Here is a 15,964-nt window from a genome sequence, read left to right as displayed (position 1 = left end):
GGTCGATTATTCTCCTCACATTCAACTGTGATTGGATCAATGGCTGCGTTCAACAGCTCAACAGTTGAGCAATTTTCCGATGTCATTCGACGTTAATTGGCTGGATCTTAAAGGCCATTGCACATACAAAAATTTTAGTCGTAATCGTAAAGGCTGGTTTATAGAGACCGCAAACTTTTTCCGTAACCGTAAAGTTTACGGCCTCTATAAACCAGCCTTTAGAATTGGGATTAGATTGAAATTTCATCAATCCAGAGCAAAGTTCACTAAGGCCGGTATTCATAGTCGGTTCTTATATTTAAGACTGTCTTAAGTACAATCTTAAGATGTGATTAACCAATCACAGAACCGTATTTGCATCTTAAGACATTACTTAAGACGGTCTTGAAATAAGAACGGACTATGAATACCGGCCTTAGGCCGGTATTCATAGTCCGTTCTTATATTTAAGATCGTCTTAGGATCTCGTTCAACCAATCAAGAGATGCTATGCGAGCATTTGATTGGTTAAACGAGGTCTTAAGACGATCTTAAATATAAGAACGGACTATGAATACCGGCCTTAGGCCGGTATTCATAGTCCGTTCTTATATTTAAGAATGTTTTAAGTACAATCTTAAGATGTGATTAACCAATCACAGAGCCGTATTTGCATCTTAAGACATTACCACAGTATAACTACATACAGTAGTGACAGTAGCTGTCGGCTCCTTTGATGTAGCCGTGAGTCGATCACGTGACGGTCAGCCATGTTGTAAGCCTTACGGGCGCTTCATTTGAACATTAAGAATCGCGATAACGTCTTACGCAGTCTTTTTTAATGAGATAAAGATAATAATGCAAATTATTTTCTGTTTTTAATGTTAGTATATTTTAAAAATGTATTAATAAAATTATAAAACAGTATATAAAACGTGATTGTTGAAAGTTAGCAATATACCGCCACAATATTGTGATATCGCCATGACAGTCCGCCATGTTCTTAGCCTTACAGCTAACGCATGCGTAAAAGAAAATTTACTCGCTGATTTTCTAGCACTGTCACTACTGTATGTAGTTATACTGTGCCTCAGATATCAATAAATTTGCACTCATTCGACGCGTTTTTGCTTAAAATGAAAGAATCTGGCAGAAAAAAGCGTCGCTCTGCCCCGCAAAGCGAAATATTAACAGTTAAAGTTGACTACTTTTGGGTTAGGATATCTGTCATACCGATGACACAAGTACTCTCTGCTGTCACATGCGCATGCTCTGTAGTCATTTATACCATGAGTAGAACAGCTTACACACCACACACACACACACACACACACGGGGGGGTGTAAGGGGGTCCTGCGGCCCCCCACCCCTCCGGTAGGCACCACCCGGCGGGGAGGGTGCGGGAGGGGGGCCGAAGGACCCCCTTGCATCCCCGTGTGTGTGTGTGTGTGTGTGTGGTGTGTAAGCTGTTCTACTCATGGTATAAATGACCACAGAGCATGCGCATGTGACCGTAGAGCACGGTCTTGTATACAGGTCTGGGGCTCGATTCTTGAATTAATTCGCAAGAGAAACGTATGCGCAAATTCGGCTCTTATAGAAAAGTTGCAAGTTGATTGGCTATCGCATGGCTTTTAGCCAATCGACTTGCAACTTTTCTGTAAGAGCCGAATTTGCGCATACGTTTCTCTTGCGAATGAATTCAAGAATCGAGTCCCTGGGCATTCCTATACTATTTTCATATAAACCGGTGTGAGCGAAGTGACGCCAATATGGCGACTATAATAGGCCGACGCGCAAGCGCAGTTGGCATGTTTTGTCAGACAACATAGTGCCGTATATTTGTGGCTGTTTAGCACACGGTCTCTTTGTATCACATATTTTATATCATATATAAGTGATTAGTTATATATCATATATGATTAACGAGTATTCGCTGAGTGAGTTGAACATTGATAACGCGAAAAAAAAATATGCCTTACAAATGTATAGTACCTGGTTGTAATACAGGTTATGCTACTTGCAAAGTGAAATTATCAATGTTTTCTGCACCAAAAGATGATGAACGAAGAAAAGAGTGGGAGGAAAAGCTTCAATTAATAAAGCCATTGTTGGCAAAACATTTTGTGTGTGAAAAACACTTCCGCACAGAAGATATAATAAAAAGCTACAAACACAAGGATGAAAATGGCAATGTGCTTATCGAGGTAAACTATTACATATATTTTATAATATAAAATATTAATGACCTTAAAAAATAAATTTAATAATTAATGCATAACATTTTAATATAAAATTATTATTGTGCATAGATTCCGAATAAACGAGCTCAACTGGTAAAGGACGCAGTACCAATAGCAATATCGCCGCAACATATAGGCAATAAAGAAAACTTGCAGGAAAATGAAAATATTACAGATGAACAGCTTAACATAGTTCCAATATCACAACCTTTGATAGAAGTATCACAACATTTGATAGAAGATACTGAAAAGTACCAGAGGAGCGAAACTTTTATTGAACATAATTTGTTTACGGAACTACTGAATAATCCATCTGTGATAAAAATACCGACAAATTGGTATTGTACATCATCCAAAAAACAAATTGTACTTTTCGAGATTCATCTGCAAAATTATGATGATATATCCGTATATCCTACTACACGAAGAAGCTTGACCATTGATCACAACATGAAAACTCTTTACTTGATAAGTGGCAAATGTGTAAATCCGTCAGTGTTCTCATTTCCTAATAAATTTGAAAACTTAGAAAATATTAATGACACAGTTGAAAAATTTGCAAGCTTAAATATTTGTTGCGGTATTTCTATGCATGATGATGTAAATTTAGTGAAAGGAAATATTGGGTACACCAATAATTCATTTCAGTTGCGACATAATAGATGTCCAATCATTACGGATGGAAGACAATGTGAAGCCTGCAAGAGCGTGAAAAAATGTATTTTACGAAAAAAACAACGAATCCGAAAGCGTTCACAGATTTGCAACAAAAAAACAACGATCGAACATCAAACATCATCATTATCATATCTATGGAAAAAAAAGTTTCATCGCCAACAGTGTGCCTTAAAACGTTCAAAAATACGACTTGAGATTTTGACAAAATTAGTTCTCTCTCAACAGGCACAAATAAATAAGCTTAAGGAGGAAGATGTAATCCAAAAATGTGAGGTATTAGATGTGCCAGAAATACAAAAAACGTGCATAAAGGAAATTATGGCTGCAGCTTAACTAACAAATTCGAAAGGGCGTCGATACACAAACGACTGGATTATGCTCTGCATTCTTATGCATATTCGGTCACCGAGTGCGTATGAATTTAAAAAAAAAATTATATTTTACCATTGCCCTGCGTCAAAACTATAAGGTGTTATTTGTCTACAGTAAATATAAAATGTGGATTTGATAAACACTTTTGTGAGATTTTTAAGAAATACATTGAAAAAAAAACGTCACTACAGAAACACGGACTTTTATTAATCGACGAAATCTCACTACGGGAATCTATTTCCGTAAACTCATCAAACTTAACATATAAAGGACTTGTTGATTTTGGTGAAGATGGCAAGAAAGCTAAAAGTTTAGACGAAAAAGCAACAAGCGGTTTAGTCTTAATGTTTCAACCGCTTGCCGATAACTACACGCAGCCAATCGCAGTATTTGCTTCTCGTGGTCCTGTCAAGGGAGTAGAACTAGCTAAATTGGTTATTCAAGCGATCATTTTCCTCGAAAATGCTGGTGTTTAGTACATGGAATTATATCTGATGGTGCGGAAACTAATCGAAAAATGTGGAGTGAGTTAGGAGTGTGTGGAAAAATGGATAATTTAAAAAACTGGTTCATACATCCTCTCAATAATGAACGAAAAGTTTTCGCTTTCTCTGACACACCACATTTAATAAAATGCATTAGAAATAGATTGTGCTCGAAAGATAAGCGCTTGAGGGTCAGTAATAATTTTAATTGCATATAATCGTTAGTAGACTGTACATATTTTTTTAAACATCACTAATTATATTTTACAGCTGGACCCTAACAAATCCTTCGTACAATGGAAGCATTTTGAGGCTCTATATGATATAGACAAATCAGTTTCAACAACGCAACTGCGCGTGTGCCCAAAACTTACTCTCAACCATTTGGAGTTATCTAATATATCTAAGATGAAAGTGAGATTGGCAACTCAGGTACAATGTTTGAAATAAGTTAAAATAATAACTTTCTAACAACTAATTCAAATGATTTTAATGCATTTTTCTAAAAAAATTCTAAAACAAATGTCATTAAATATTTTAATTTTCCTTCATCATCTTTGAAAGTATAATATATGAAACGTTAATTATCATAATTAATAATTTAATAATAATAATGATGATGAGAACTATTAATATTAATAATATTTACATGTTTATTTTAATATTTATTTTAATATTATCCTACTATTAATTTATACTTTTCTTAACAGTCGTCACTTATTTAGTTTCTTATTCTTAAAGATATTTAGTAACTCAATCGTACATGGCTTGAAATTCTACAAAGCACGTGGTGTCCCTGAATTACAGGATTGCGAAGCCACAATTGATTTTGGTCAACGGCTTAATGATTTGTTTGATGCACTCAATCGCAAAATTCCGAATGAAGGAGTCACATCCTCTGGAAATGATTTTAAAGTAATTCATAAATTTGGAAAATAAAATATTCAAATACCAGCCTACTTAAAAGATAACCATAATATATTATATACTGTTCGAAATGACAGGTTCTGCAATCATCTCTCGAATGGCTCAACTGTTGGGAAAATTACTTCCGAAATGGAAAAATAAAAGGATCGGAATTCTTAACGAGCAACACAGCGGAGGGTCTACGTGTCACAATTCAATCTACTATCGATATTTGTGAAACATTAACTACAACGTATAATTTTAAATACATATTAACTGGACGAATTAATCAGGATTCATTAGAGGTACATAAATTTCGAATTGTCTTGTCTTACTTTTATTTTTGACAATTACTGATAATTTTTACTTTTTCTTTATAGAAATTTTTCGGAATAATCCGCCAAGCTGCAGGAGCCAATGATCATCCTTCGACCCCAACATTCCTCCAATTATATAAGTTGTTATCAATATATAGCATTTTGAAACCACCTGCGAGCGGAAATTGCACCATCACAAAAACATATCCGAAAACTCTCATCACCCTATCTGAGTTAAAAGACATTTACGACAAACCAACTAAAATATATATGACAAATTTGAAGGCAAAATTGGATGAGCTCATTGAAGAAAATGAGTGGGAATTTGATGATGTCGTCGAACATGATTATTCTCATGCAGCGGTCGTCGACTGTATAATTTACTACGTGACAGGTTATTTGGAAAAAATCATGTTTATTGATAATTTAACTATTAAATTATCAATAAAGATGATAATTAATTAATGATGACCTGTGAAATTTATTTTTATATAAAAATAATTATTATAATAATTATAATAATTATTATTATATAAAAATAATTATTATTTATAAATTATTTTAAATAAAAAATAATAATGAATGATTATTATTTTTTTACATTATTTTGAGAAGCTAAAAATGCTGCATTTTAAAATATAGTAAATGTACAAAAGTACAAGAAATATAATAATTGAAATTTTCATTTTCTTGTGGAAAATATTTGAACCTCACATAACAAATTTCTGTGTCAGTACTTTAATCACATTATTTTATTTGCAGGTTTTTTATATTAAATTTTTTTTAGGTTTTATACAACTAGGACTATGATTTTCCATGCTTTTTATTACGATTAAAAATATAATATTAGTTTCTTTTTTCAGAATACGTCTGCAAACAAATAGAAAAGCATTTTGCTTGTGATACACGTGTAAAATAGCTATACGGATACCTACAGCCTTCTCCCAGTTACCCTATGCTGAAATTGTCAATTTAAAATCAAGAGGTTTTTTAATCCATTCTAATATAAATTTTTGTTTAATGCTTCGAGAAGTCGAAGCTTATTTCTCAAAGCATGTATCTTCCCCAAATGTTTATGAGGAGACAGTTAATGAAATGTTAAATAACTATAAATTTTCATTTCCTTGCACAGAGCATGGTTCTGAGCTCCTATCCTATGCAATTACATACTATTTACGTTTAAGGATGAGGCAATATTCCCAACAGATAAATAAAGATGCAAAAAAAATAAGTGCCACAAAAAAGAGGCAAGCAAAATATTATAAAAGTTAATAATTATAATTAACATTTATTTTTTGTTATAACATGTTATGTTTTATGAAAATATAATGTTTAATTTTATTATAATAATTTTATTAAAATGTATTAATGTCATAATACAAAATATAAATTGGAAAACAATTGTTATCTTTTGGGTGCCGAAAACGTGTCTACGCTCCTGGTAATCGGCCAACTGTAGACGCCATATTGGCGTCACTTCTGCTCACATATTTTCGCCGAAGTGCCCAGACCTGTATACAAGACTGTGCCGTAGAGAGTGCTCATCATGTCGATATGACAGATTTCCTAACCCAAAAGTAGTCAACTTTAACTGTTAATATTTCGCTTTGCGGGGCAGAGCGACGCTTTTTTCTGCCAGATTCTTTCATTTTAAGCAAAAACGCGTCGAATGAGTGCAAATTTATTGATATCTGAGGTGAGGCCGCTAAACTGAATAATTACCGAAATACAAATTATATAAAATTTTGAAATAAATTAGAAATATCGTTTTTATTTGGATTTATTAAACATTCTTAACTATTTTTGCAAAATTCCTTAATATCTCATGTTTTAAGATATTACTTTTAAAAAATTGTAGAAATGCATTCTACAAGCACATTTCTTTAATAACAAATTACAAAGATTCAAATTAAAAATAATAATATATATTAGTTTCTTTGTTATAAAGATGCAATTGTTGAGATAATATATATTACGACTAGAAATATTAAATGGAGAAGTAAAAAAGCATTAAGAGAAAAAAAAAGAAAATATTAAGATAACATCCTTTAAACTTTTATGCGATCTGCCAAAGAGCAGGATAAACCAGTATTATCTGGTTCAACATTGAGTTCCTTTACAGTTCCATCATCAACAACCATAGAATAACGTTTACTACGTTTGCCTCCTAAAACCTGTAGATCTATCCCAAGATCTATAGCATCTGTAAAATCTCCTTTAGGATCAGCTAACATTCGTACCTAACAATATAAATAATTTCTTTAGAAGACAAATAGAGAAAGAGAAAGAGAGAGAGATCAATTACAAAATTTTAATTATAATGAAATAATCAATTATAACTAATTATTTTTTTCATTTAATAAGTTTCACAATTAATTATACCTTTCCTGTTGCATCATGTTCTTTTCCCCAAGCTGCCATAACAAATGGATCATTAACACTAATACAAAAGATTTCTGAAATTCCCTTTGATTTTAGTTCATCTGCTTTTGCAACATAACCAGGAAGATGGGTCTAAAAATTAAGGTCAATAATTAATGAGTATGTAATATATAGAACAATTAATATACACATAAAATATACACACATGCACATACACATACACACATACATATTTGATTTTACATTATATTAATATAGGAGCATTGTGGAGTTTTCTAATTATAAAAAAATAACAGCAATTAATTTTTAAAAATAAGTTCTTACTTTTGAACAGCCAGGTGTAAATGCACCTGGTACACCAAATATAATGATTTTCTTCCCAGCTACGGCCTGTGCTAAATTCACCTTATCTGCTGGTGTATTCTCGAAGAGATCCACACTGGGCAATTTATCTCCAACCTTAAAAAAAAAAGTCATATATATGTATAATCTTTTATGTAAATATATACATATATGTGTATAAAAATTATATATTTATATATAATTATATAATTATCTCATTTTCAAATAAAAGATGCTATAATTATTTTCCATGATATTAAATATAATAACAGCTATCTATTTCAATAATATTTATTCACTTAATTTGAAAAAATTTTATTAATAATTATCTATATTTTAAAATAAAATGTATAAGTATCACATATATTATTAACTATACAAATGCATTATTTGCATAGAATAAATTTTGACATTAATTTGCTACCTTTTTTTTTCAATTCATGTTACAGCTTATAATTATTGCCACAATGATGCAACAGACAACTAATCTAAATTAATTAAGAGAAAAACAACATTCTTCTAACATAACATTGTTATTACAGTGCTGAAAGAGCTTGTTTTTAATAAACATCTTGTCTATAGCAATCAACTAATATATATAAATTATCTATTAACTCTATAATTATGCAATGATTATCTATATTTAGTTCAAATGCATATATGATTACTTAGATTTATATCTATATATATAATATATATATAAGATACAGAAAAATTTCGATATTAAATTAATTAAATACTTACAGCAATAACCATTTTTCGCGATGATATGTAAAAACTTCGTCCAAAACAATCGAATGCCGATTTTTGTGCGTTAACGAAAACAACACGGCTTATTAGTTGAGTCATGTCAAGTATTATTGATAGTAGAGAAGTAAATTGATAGTAGAGAATGAAACGTATAAAAAGCCCGTATTAGGCCGATATTACATTTGTCGTACGACAAACTTTGCTCATTGATTGGCTACAAAATAGAGACTTCAGAAATTTTCTATACTGCAGCCAATCAATGCGCTTAAAAAGTTTGTCGTACGACAAATGTAATATCGGCCTTACGCTGGGTCCACAATAGGTGATTTAAGCCCTAAGCCTTAAGAAATTGATCAATCGCAGTCAAGTATGAGGAGAAAACTCGACTGTGATTGGTCAATTGGCGACCCAGGCAAACTCCGAATTGATGTTGGAGACCTCGCGCGGTGACAACGCGAAACTCCGGTTTCAGTGTTACCAACGTTGAAAAACCAATTTCAGGTTCTATGTAGTGGTGTATATCCGTACACGTACACACTATTGCATTGCTCACGCGGACGCACGGTAGAGAGACAAGGATCGATAATCACGTTATCCTTGTTCCTCTACCGTGCTAATCATGTGACATGCTACACGCGAGATACGGCCTGAAAATGCTTTCTGGCCTTCCGTAGCAGAAGGCAGGAATGTAGCAAGGCTAATAAGCACCCACTTTTTGTAAATTTTATATATGCTTATGCACATATGTGCGTATTATAACAAATAGTATCAAAAATTTATATATATGTCTCCAAATTGTACAATGATAAATAATAATGATAAAATAATAATTCGCAGAGTGAACTAATATACAACATCTAAGACACGGGCGCTTATTAGACATGGCAATTTATTGCTTTTTTACTTCTACTTTTTTATCGATATTTTATGTATCGTCAGCGCGATAGAGAGACAAGGAGAGAACGAGTATTTTAATTCTTGTCTAACATGTAGTGGCAATTGTAGATTTATAGGCTAACAAATATGTATTACTTAATTACTTTTTGATTATATTGATGTTACTGTATAAGAATACTTGCTCCATATAAATCGTGATGTAAAGAACATACGAGTAACATATTATAAATAGCTCAATGCAAGGTGTTCGGTCTGTCACCCTGAAGACTCAAGTTCAAGTCTATCAATATGATTTTTTTAAATAATATATTAGAATATATAAAAATTATTTTAAAAAATATATTTTTAAAGGCGATTAACTTTAAGAATTTTTAAATATTGAAAAGATCAATTATTTTACAACTATCATATACATAAAAATGCAAAATAATTCCGTGAATAAATTAATGTATCCTGTAATAAATCAATAACTAATATATATATATATATATATATATATATATATATATATATATAAAACAGAAAATATAATATCTTCACAGCTATCATTATTGCGATAATACATACACGTTTCAGAACATTTAAAAAATAATTATAATTAAGCAATTATTGTAAACGACCCAACTGGCTTAATTGATCTTTCTTAATTCGATATCATATATAAATATACAGACTACGTTTCGACCTTTGGTTCAGGTCCTTATCAAGTCTAAAATTAAAGGATAATACTATATAGAAGGAATCATTTTATAAAAGCATAGCGCAAACCAAGTTGAAAACAACAATTATTATAAAGTAAATGATTAAAACATACCTTACTTAAATTTTTTTTCTTTTTTCAACATGTTACAATTCTCTCTGTACTAAACGTTTCGTATAGATGGTAAAAAACGAACTAAGTTAGACTTCCTTTATTATTCTATCATAAATAGGGTTTAAATTCTCTGTGTCTTTATGTAGGTTAATCGTGTTGTTAAATTTTTTTATATAAAACATTTCAGCTATCTCTCTTTTCTTAGTATGTGTTTCACGATGTAAAATATTAAAGGTTGTCCATTTAAAGTCATGTAAATATTCATTTCTATGTTTGCTTTAGCAATTATTAGACAAGATTCCCTTAACAATATGTAAGTTCTTATTATGGAAATGTTCATCAGATAACAAAATAGCGTGATCGACTAATTGTAAGTTGTTAATGATGTAACCAAAGCGTTATAAGCAAACATAGAAATGAATATTTACATGACTTTAAATGGACAACCTTTAATATTTTACATCGTGAAATACATACTAGGAAAAGAGAGATAGCTGAAATGTTTTATATAAAAAAATTTAACAACACGATTAACTTACATCCTACATAAAGACACAGAGAATTTAAACTCTATTTATGATAGAATAATAAAGGATGTCTAACTTAGTTCGTTTTTTACCATCTATACGAAACGTTTAGTACAGAGAGAATTGTAACATGTTGAAAAAAGAAAAAACATTTAAGTAAGGTATGTTTTAATCATTTACTTTATAATAATTGTTGTTTTCAACTTGGTTTGCGCTATGCTTTTATAAAATGATTCCTTCTATATAGTATTATCCTTTAATTTTAGACTTGATAAGGACCTGAACCAAAGATCGAAACGTAGTCTGTATATTTATATATGATATCGAATTAATAAAGATCAATTAAGCCAGTTGGGTCATTTACAATAATTGCTTAATTTTATTCTTCACTGGCGACAAAAAAACACTCTTATAATTATAATTGTATAATATTGCACTTCGAGGAGACAGTTATCATGACACTTCCGTCATTTGCGCAAAAACAGAAAAAAATACCGAAAAGAACCGTAAACCGAAAATAATTTAACGGTCCGGTTATGGTTCCGGTGTTATAAATTTATCAGAATTTCAATACGGTTTACGGTTTCTGTTCTACTAAAAAAACGGTTATGGAACGGTTATCGGTTTTGGTCCGGGTCCCTGATATATATATATATATATATATATATATATATATATATATATATAAAGTATATATACATTATATTACTTTAAAAAATTATTATTAATTTTTATGACATATGAAAATATATTTATTTATGTATCTATATTATATATACCTATATCTAAATATATTTTTATGTATAATATGAAGTGTTGTTTATTTATGTCATAAAAATTAATAATAATTTTTTAAAGTAATATAATTTAGAAATTAATTTAATTAGAAAAACAAAAAGTAAAAATTTTTAAAAACCGGAACCGTAACCGAAAAAATCATAATTTAAACGGTTTCGGTTTTTTTATTTATCAAAAAACCGAAACTGGAACCGGAACAGTTACTCAATATTTTATTAAACCGTAACCGAAACCGAACCCTAATTTTGTTTCGGTCCGGATCCCTGATATATATATATATATATATATATATATATATTGATTACTGATTTAGAGAGATAGATTTATTACTGGATTAATTTATTTACCGAATTTTTTGCATTTATATATACAATGTGTTTGTAGTTGTAAAATTATTGAAATATTTTCAATATTTAAAAATTCTTAAGTATCGCCTTTAAAAATATATATTTTTAATAATTTCTATATATTCCAATAATAATAAATATAAAAAAATATATATATATACCGATAGACTTGAACTCGAGTTTTCAGGGTGATAGACCGAACACCTTGCATTGAGCTATTTATATGTTATTCATAAGTTCTTTATATTATTCTTTATGCAGCTGATATTTTTATACAGTAACATCAATAAGAAATCAAGATAACACATACTTGTCAATCACATATATATATATATATATATATATATATATATACATATATATATACATATATATAAACTTATAAATATTTTAAATATTCTTTCTAAATTATACATATAATAATCCTTAAAAAAAATATATATTTTAATATTTAATAAATCATTATTCTATAATTTGAGATACATAATATATGCGAGATACGGCATACAATAAGATACAGTTATTGGAAGATATTGTTAGGAGCAAGATCTAAGATATCGTTATCCTCGTTTTACATATACAGAGAAACAAAGGTAATACGATAGCCGGTTCTTGTTGACATTATCTTTCAATAATCGCATCCGTGTGCTCAACATATTAGTATTTGTGCCTACATGGACGCTACTACATACGCGATGCAAGAGAGACAAAGACAGAACGATTATCTCTCTCCTTGTCAAGCTGTCAGTATGTTACCACGAAAATTTCCCCAGTTCCTTAGATCTAGTGAGAATCGTATCGTCCAGATTTCTCATCAAATAAGTGACATAGCTTCGTGATTTTTTTTTAAATATATTCTTTATATAATAATGCAATCCGCTAAAGAACCCGATTTTGCATTTTTGCTCTTAAAAATTTATAATAAATTAAATACGGACTCGCGGCTAACCCAACCTTACCCGTTGCTAACTGCACATTTCCCCAAGTTTTATGTAAATTTTATTTTCATCTTTTTTTCAAAAAAATAGGTCTTTAGCGACTTGCGGACAATCCTACTGATTAAGAATATTGCAAATTTAATGAGATTCATTCAGTATTTTGGCTAAAATCTGGATTATACGAATCCGTAATTCCCGGCCGGCCGACAGGCGTCTCCACCGTGTCGCCTGCCGACCCTTAAGCCCGTGTCACACTACGTATTGCGGACGCGGATCGGATTGAGATTGCGGATCGCGGTTCAGAATTCAGCCAATCAGGTTGAGGCAGCTTCGGATCCGGATTGCAAGTCGATAAATAGGCGATTCTCTATTTTCGTGATCCTTAATCCGCGATCCGAGCCAATAAAATGCAGAGTTTCAGTCACGTGACTCGTCACCTAACCCGTTGTTTATGCACAAGCAGAAAGTGTATTAATCATCCTCTGTGCAATGGGTCCAAAAAGTAATATTTTCACAAAAGATATTGAGTGCGTAATGATCGAAATGGTAAAACAACGTCCTTTGTTATGGGACACAACTGTAGAACAATATCGTCGAACAGATTTAAAGCGAATGCACTGGGATCAAATAGCGGAAGCTCTAGGTCCCAACTTTACAGGTATATCAGGTTTATTTCATTTTCTTATTTCATTATTGTTTTTTAAATGATAATACGAACAGTTAAATTATTTAACTTTGAAAAAAACAGTAGTGTGAACATGTATATCACAATAATTAGTTATTGAATATGAAGTCACGATGTTGAGGTTATATACAAATCATTTTTGGCCGATTTCACCAACGCGAGTTAATCTAATCGGTCGATTAAACTATATCTTCGTCTCTTCAGATACGTTCTTAAAAAGAGACAAAGATATAGTTTAATCGACCGATTAGATTAACTCGCGTTGGTGAAATCGGCCCTTTATCAATTAATTTTTTAAATTTTATTTCAGGAGATATGGTTTCAAAATATGGAAAGCACTTTCCGTGCAAATGAGAGGAAGATAAGAGAATCGAAAGCTCGTTGTAGTGGGAAAGGAACAGATGAGATTTACAAACCAAAATGGGAATATTATGATTTGCTCTTGTTTTTAAAAAAAACTTGCGCACAAACTGATAGTATTGATAGTTAGAAAGATTAACCTTTCCTGACAAAGTATTCCTGTAGTCAGGGAGGAGACGAATAGTTCACCTGTTTCACATCCTTATAGCGATGTGCAAAATTCATCAAGAATTACAAATGTTTATTATGATGAAAACATAGAAGTAAGTGTAAAACTTTCATCTTTATGCTATTCTGTTAAATTGTTTTGTATTATTTCATTAATTTAATTAATGAATAATGATGATATAATATATATGATAATAAATATTATAATAATAATGAATGTTAATTTTTATAAATATTGTTCAATGTATTTTGATTTTTTTAGCAATTTATGATTATTCTATCTGATTCATCTGAAGCTGACAATACAGTAAATACAAACAATGGTCAAACATCACCATCTGTACGTTCTGAATCATATATCTCACCAGAATCTAGCTTTAGTTCGAACTCAGCTTCAAATGCGACTATATGCAGCAGTACCAGCCAATGCCAAACAGCAATAAATGATACATCACGTTTTTCAACTCGAATTAGTTCTCCACCCAGATCTGTATCTGCTCCATTAAATATTAAACACGCTGCTGAGAAATCATTATATGTAAAACGAGGAAGTTCAAAAAAGTCTACATTACTGCAAGACGCTGTGAATACTATAAAAAATATGGCTCAAGAAAATGTGCCTCCTCCAAAAATGGATAGATTTGATACGCTTGGTGCATACATTGCATCTAGACTTCGATCAATGACTCCTAAGGATCAAGAGTACTATGAAGGGGAGATCCTGAAAGTGTTGACTGAGTCAACACTGGGTACTTTCCGATTCACGCATGATGCGCATGAAGTGACAGAGAATCTATAATATGCGTGACATGAACTATAGATTTTCTGTCACCATGCGCATCATGCGTGAATCGGAAAGTACCCACTATAAGCAGTAATTTGGTACCTTGCTAATGGTAAACATATAATACTCTTGTCTATATTATGTGATCAGCGCTTGTGATACTAATTTTATATCTATGTCAAAGTAGTGTTTAGATAGACATTTTAATTTGTAATAAGATGTTTGGTTTAAAAAAATTTTCAGATAACATAAAGGACCCCGCACCGGTCATAGGGGGAAAATGTCTTTCTGCGGATTTGGATATGTTGTAGTTCTCGTCATTCTGAACAAATGTCTCAATGGGCAGAATGATCTAATGAGCCGTTTCCGTGCTACAAGCTCTGAAAGGTCCAGATTTAACATGCAAAAGTATAAGTTTTTCGACTCGAAATAAGGAAGGATGGATTTTTTTTCTTCAATTCTTAACTGTATTGATGACAATTATTATTTAGAGTCGTATAAAGACAACGGATGTATGTAGTACAGTCCAATCTATGTGGATTTATAATGTATGTCAATTATAAAAGTGGACATATAATGTGTATGTATAAGTTGAATATATATTTATTGATATTATATATATAGTTTATAACATCCGTTGTCTTTATACAACTCTTAACAATAATTATCATCAGTACAGTTAAGAATTGAAGAAGAAAAATCCATCCTTCTTTATTTCCAGTCGAAAAACTTATATTTTTACATGTTAAATCTGGACCTTTCAGGGCTTGTAGCACGGAAACGGCTCATTAGATCATTCTGCCCATTGAGACATTTGTTCAGAATGACGAGAACTACAACATATCCAAAAATTAGCCAAATCCACAGAAAGACATTTTCCCCCTATGACCGGTGCGGGGTCCTTTGTATTGCTTTGAAGCTTATACTTGGTTTGTTGATTTTTATTTTCATATTATGTTATAAATTTTTATTTATACTTTTTGTTGCCAAAGAGAAAAGAGTATATGTTGATATATTATATTACATTAGCTGCGTTCGAAAACATCACCAAATGTTAAACAAGGAAAAATGATACACGAGAGATTTCGGGTGATGTATAGATTAACTATATTTCATACATTAACCTACAGTTATAACAATGTGATTTTGTGTTACTGTCTCAGTAATGTATTCTAGTATGTATTTATGTATT

At 31.1% G+C, this 15,964-nt stretch overlaps 1 protein-coding gene and 1 long non-coding RNA gene across 2 annotated transcripts; one reads left to right on the top strand and one right to left on the bottom strand.

Moving 5' to 3' along the window:
* Positions 1-6,883: 6,883 nt before the first annotated feature.
* Prx5 (Peroxiredoxin 5) lies at positions 6,884-8,607 on the bottom strand. The gene is made up of 4 exons (XM_083038434.1): positions 8,449-8,607; positions 7,687-7,821; positions 7,363-7,494; positions 6,884-7,220 (listed from the first exon to the last, which is right to left on the bottom strand). Exons 1-4 carry the CDS (start codon positions 8,551-8,553, stop codon positions 7,029-7,031), a joined length of 564 nt encoding a protein of 187 aa, XP_082894560.1. The 5' UTR covers positions 8,554-8,607; the 3' UTR covers positions 6,884-7,028.
* Positions 8,608-13,107: 4,500 nt separating this feature from the next.
* LOC145935818 (uncharacterized) lies at positions 13,108-15,882 on the top strand. The gene is made up of 3 exons (XR_014425283.1): positions 13,108-13,433; positions 13,771-14,083; positions 14,251-15,882. It is a non-coding gene; the product is annotated as an uncharacterized LOC145935818 (long non-coding RNA).
* Positions 15,883-15,964: the final 82 nt, after the last annotated feature.

The sequence above is a fragment of the Prenolepis imparis genome, unplaced genomic scaffold, assembly GCF_030444845.1.
Source record: "Prenolepis imparis isolate NDT839.2.m4 unplaced genomic scaffold, iyPreImpa1.0 SCAF_5, whole genome shotgun sequence".
Lineage (NCBI taxonomy): Eukaryota > Metazoa > Arthropoda > Insecta > Hymenoptera > Formicidae > Prenolepis > Prenolepis imparis.
Note: the sequence above shows the minus strand (reverse complement) of the source record. Positions and strands in the feature narration are given on the sequence as shown.

Coding starts and splice junctions, on each gene's coding strand:
- Prx5 (XM_083038434.1), bottom strand. CDS start 8,553: ATGACTCAACTAATAAGCCGTGTTGTTTTCGTTAACGCACAAAAATCG. Junction 7,822..8,448: donor CGCGAAAAATGGTTATTGCT/GTAAGTATTTAA, acceptor TTTTTTTTTAAG/GTTGGAGATAAATTGCCCAG. Junction 7,221..7,362: donor AACATGATGCAACAGGAAAG/GTATAATTAATT, acceptor TTATATTGTTAG/GTACGAATGTTAGCTGATCC.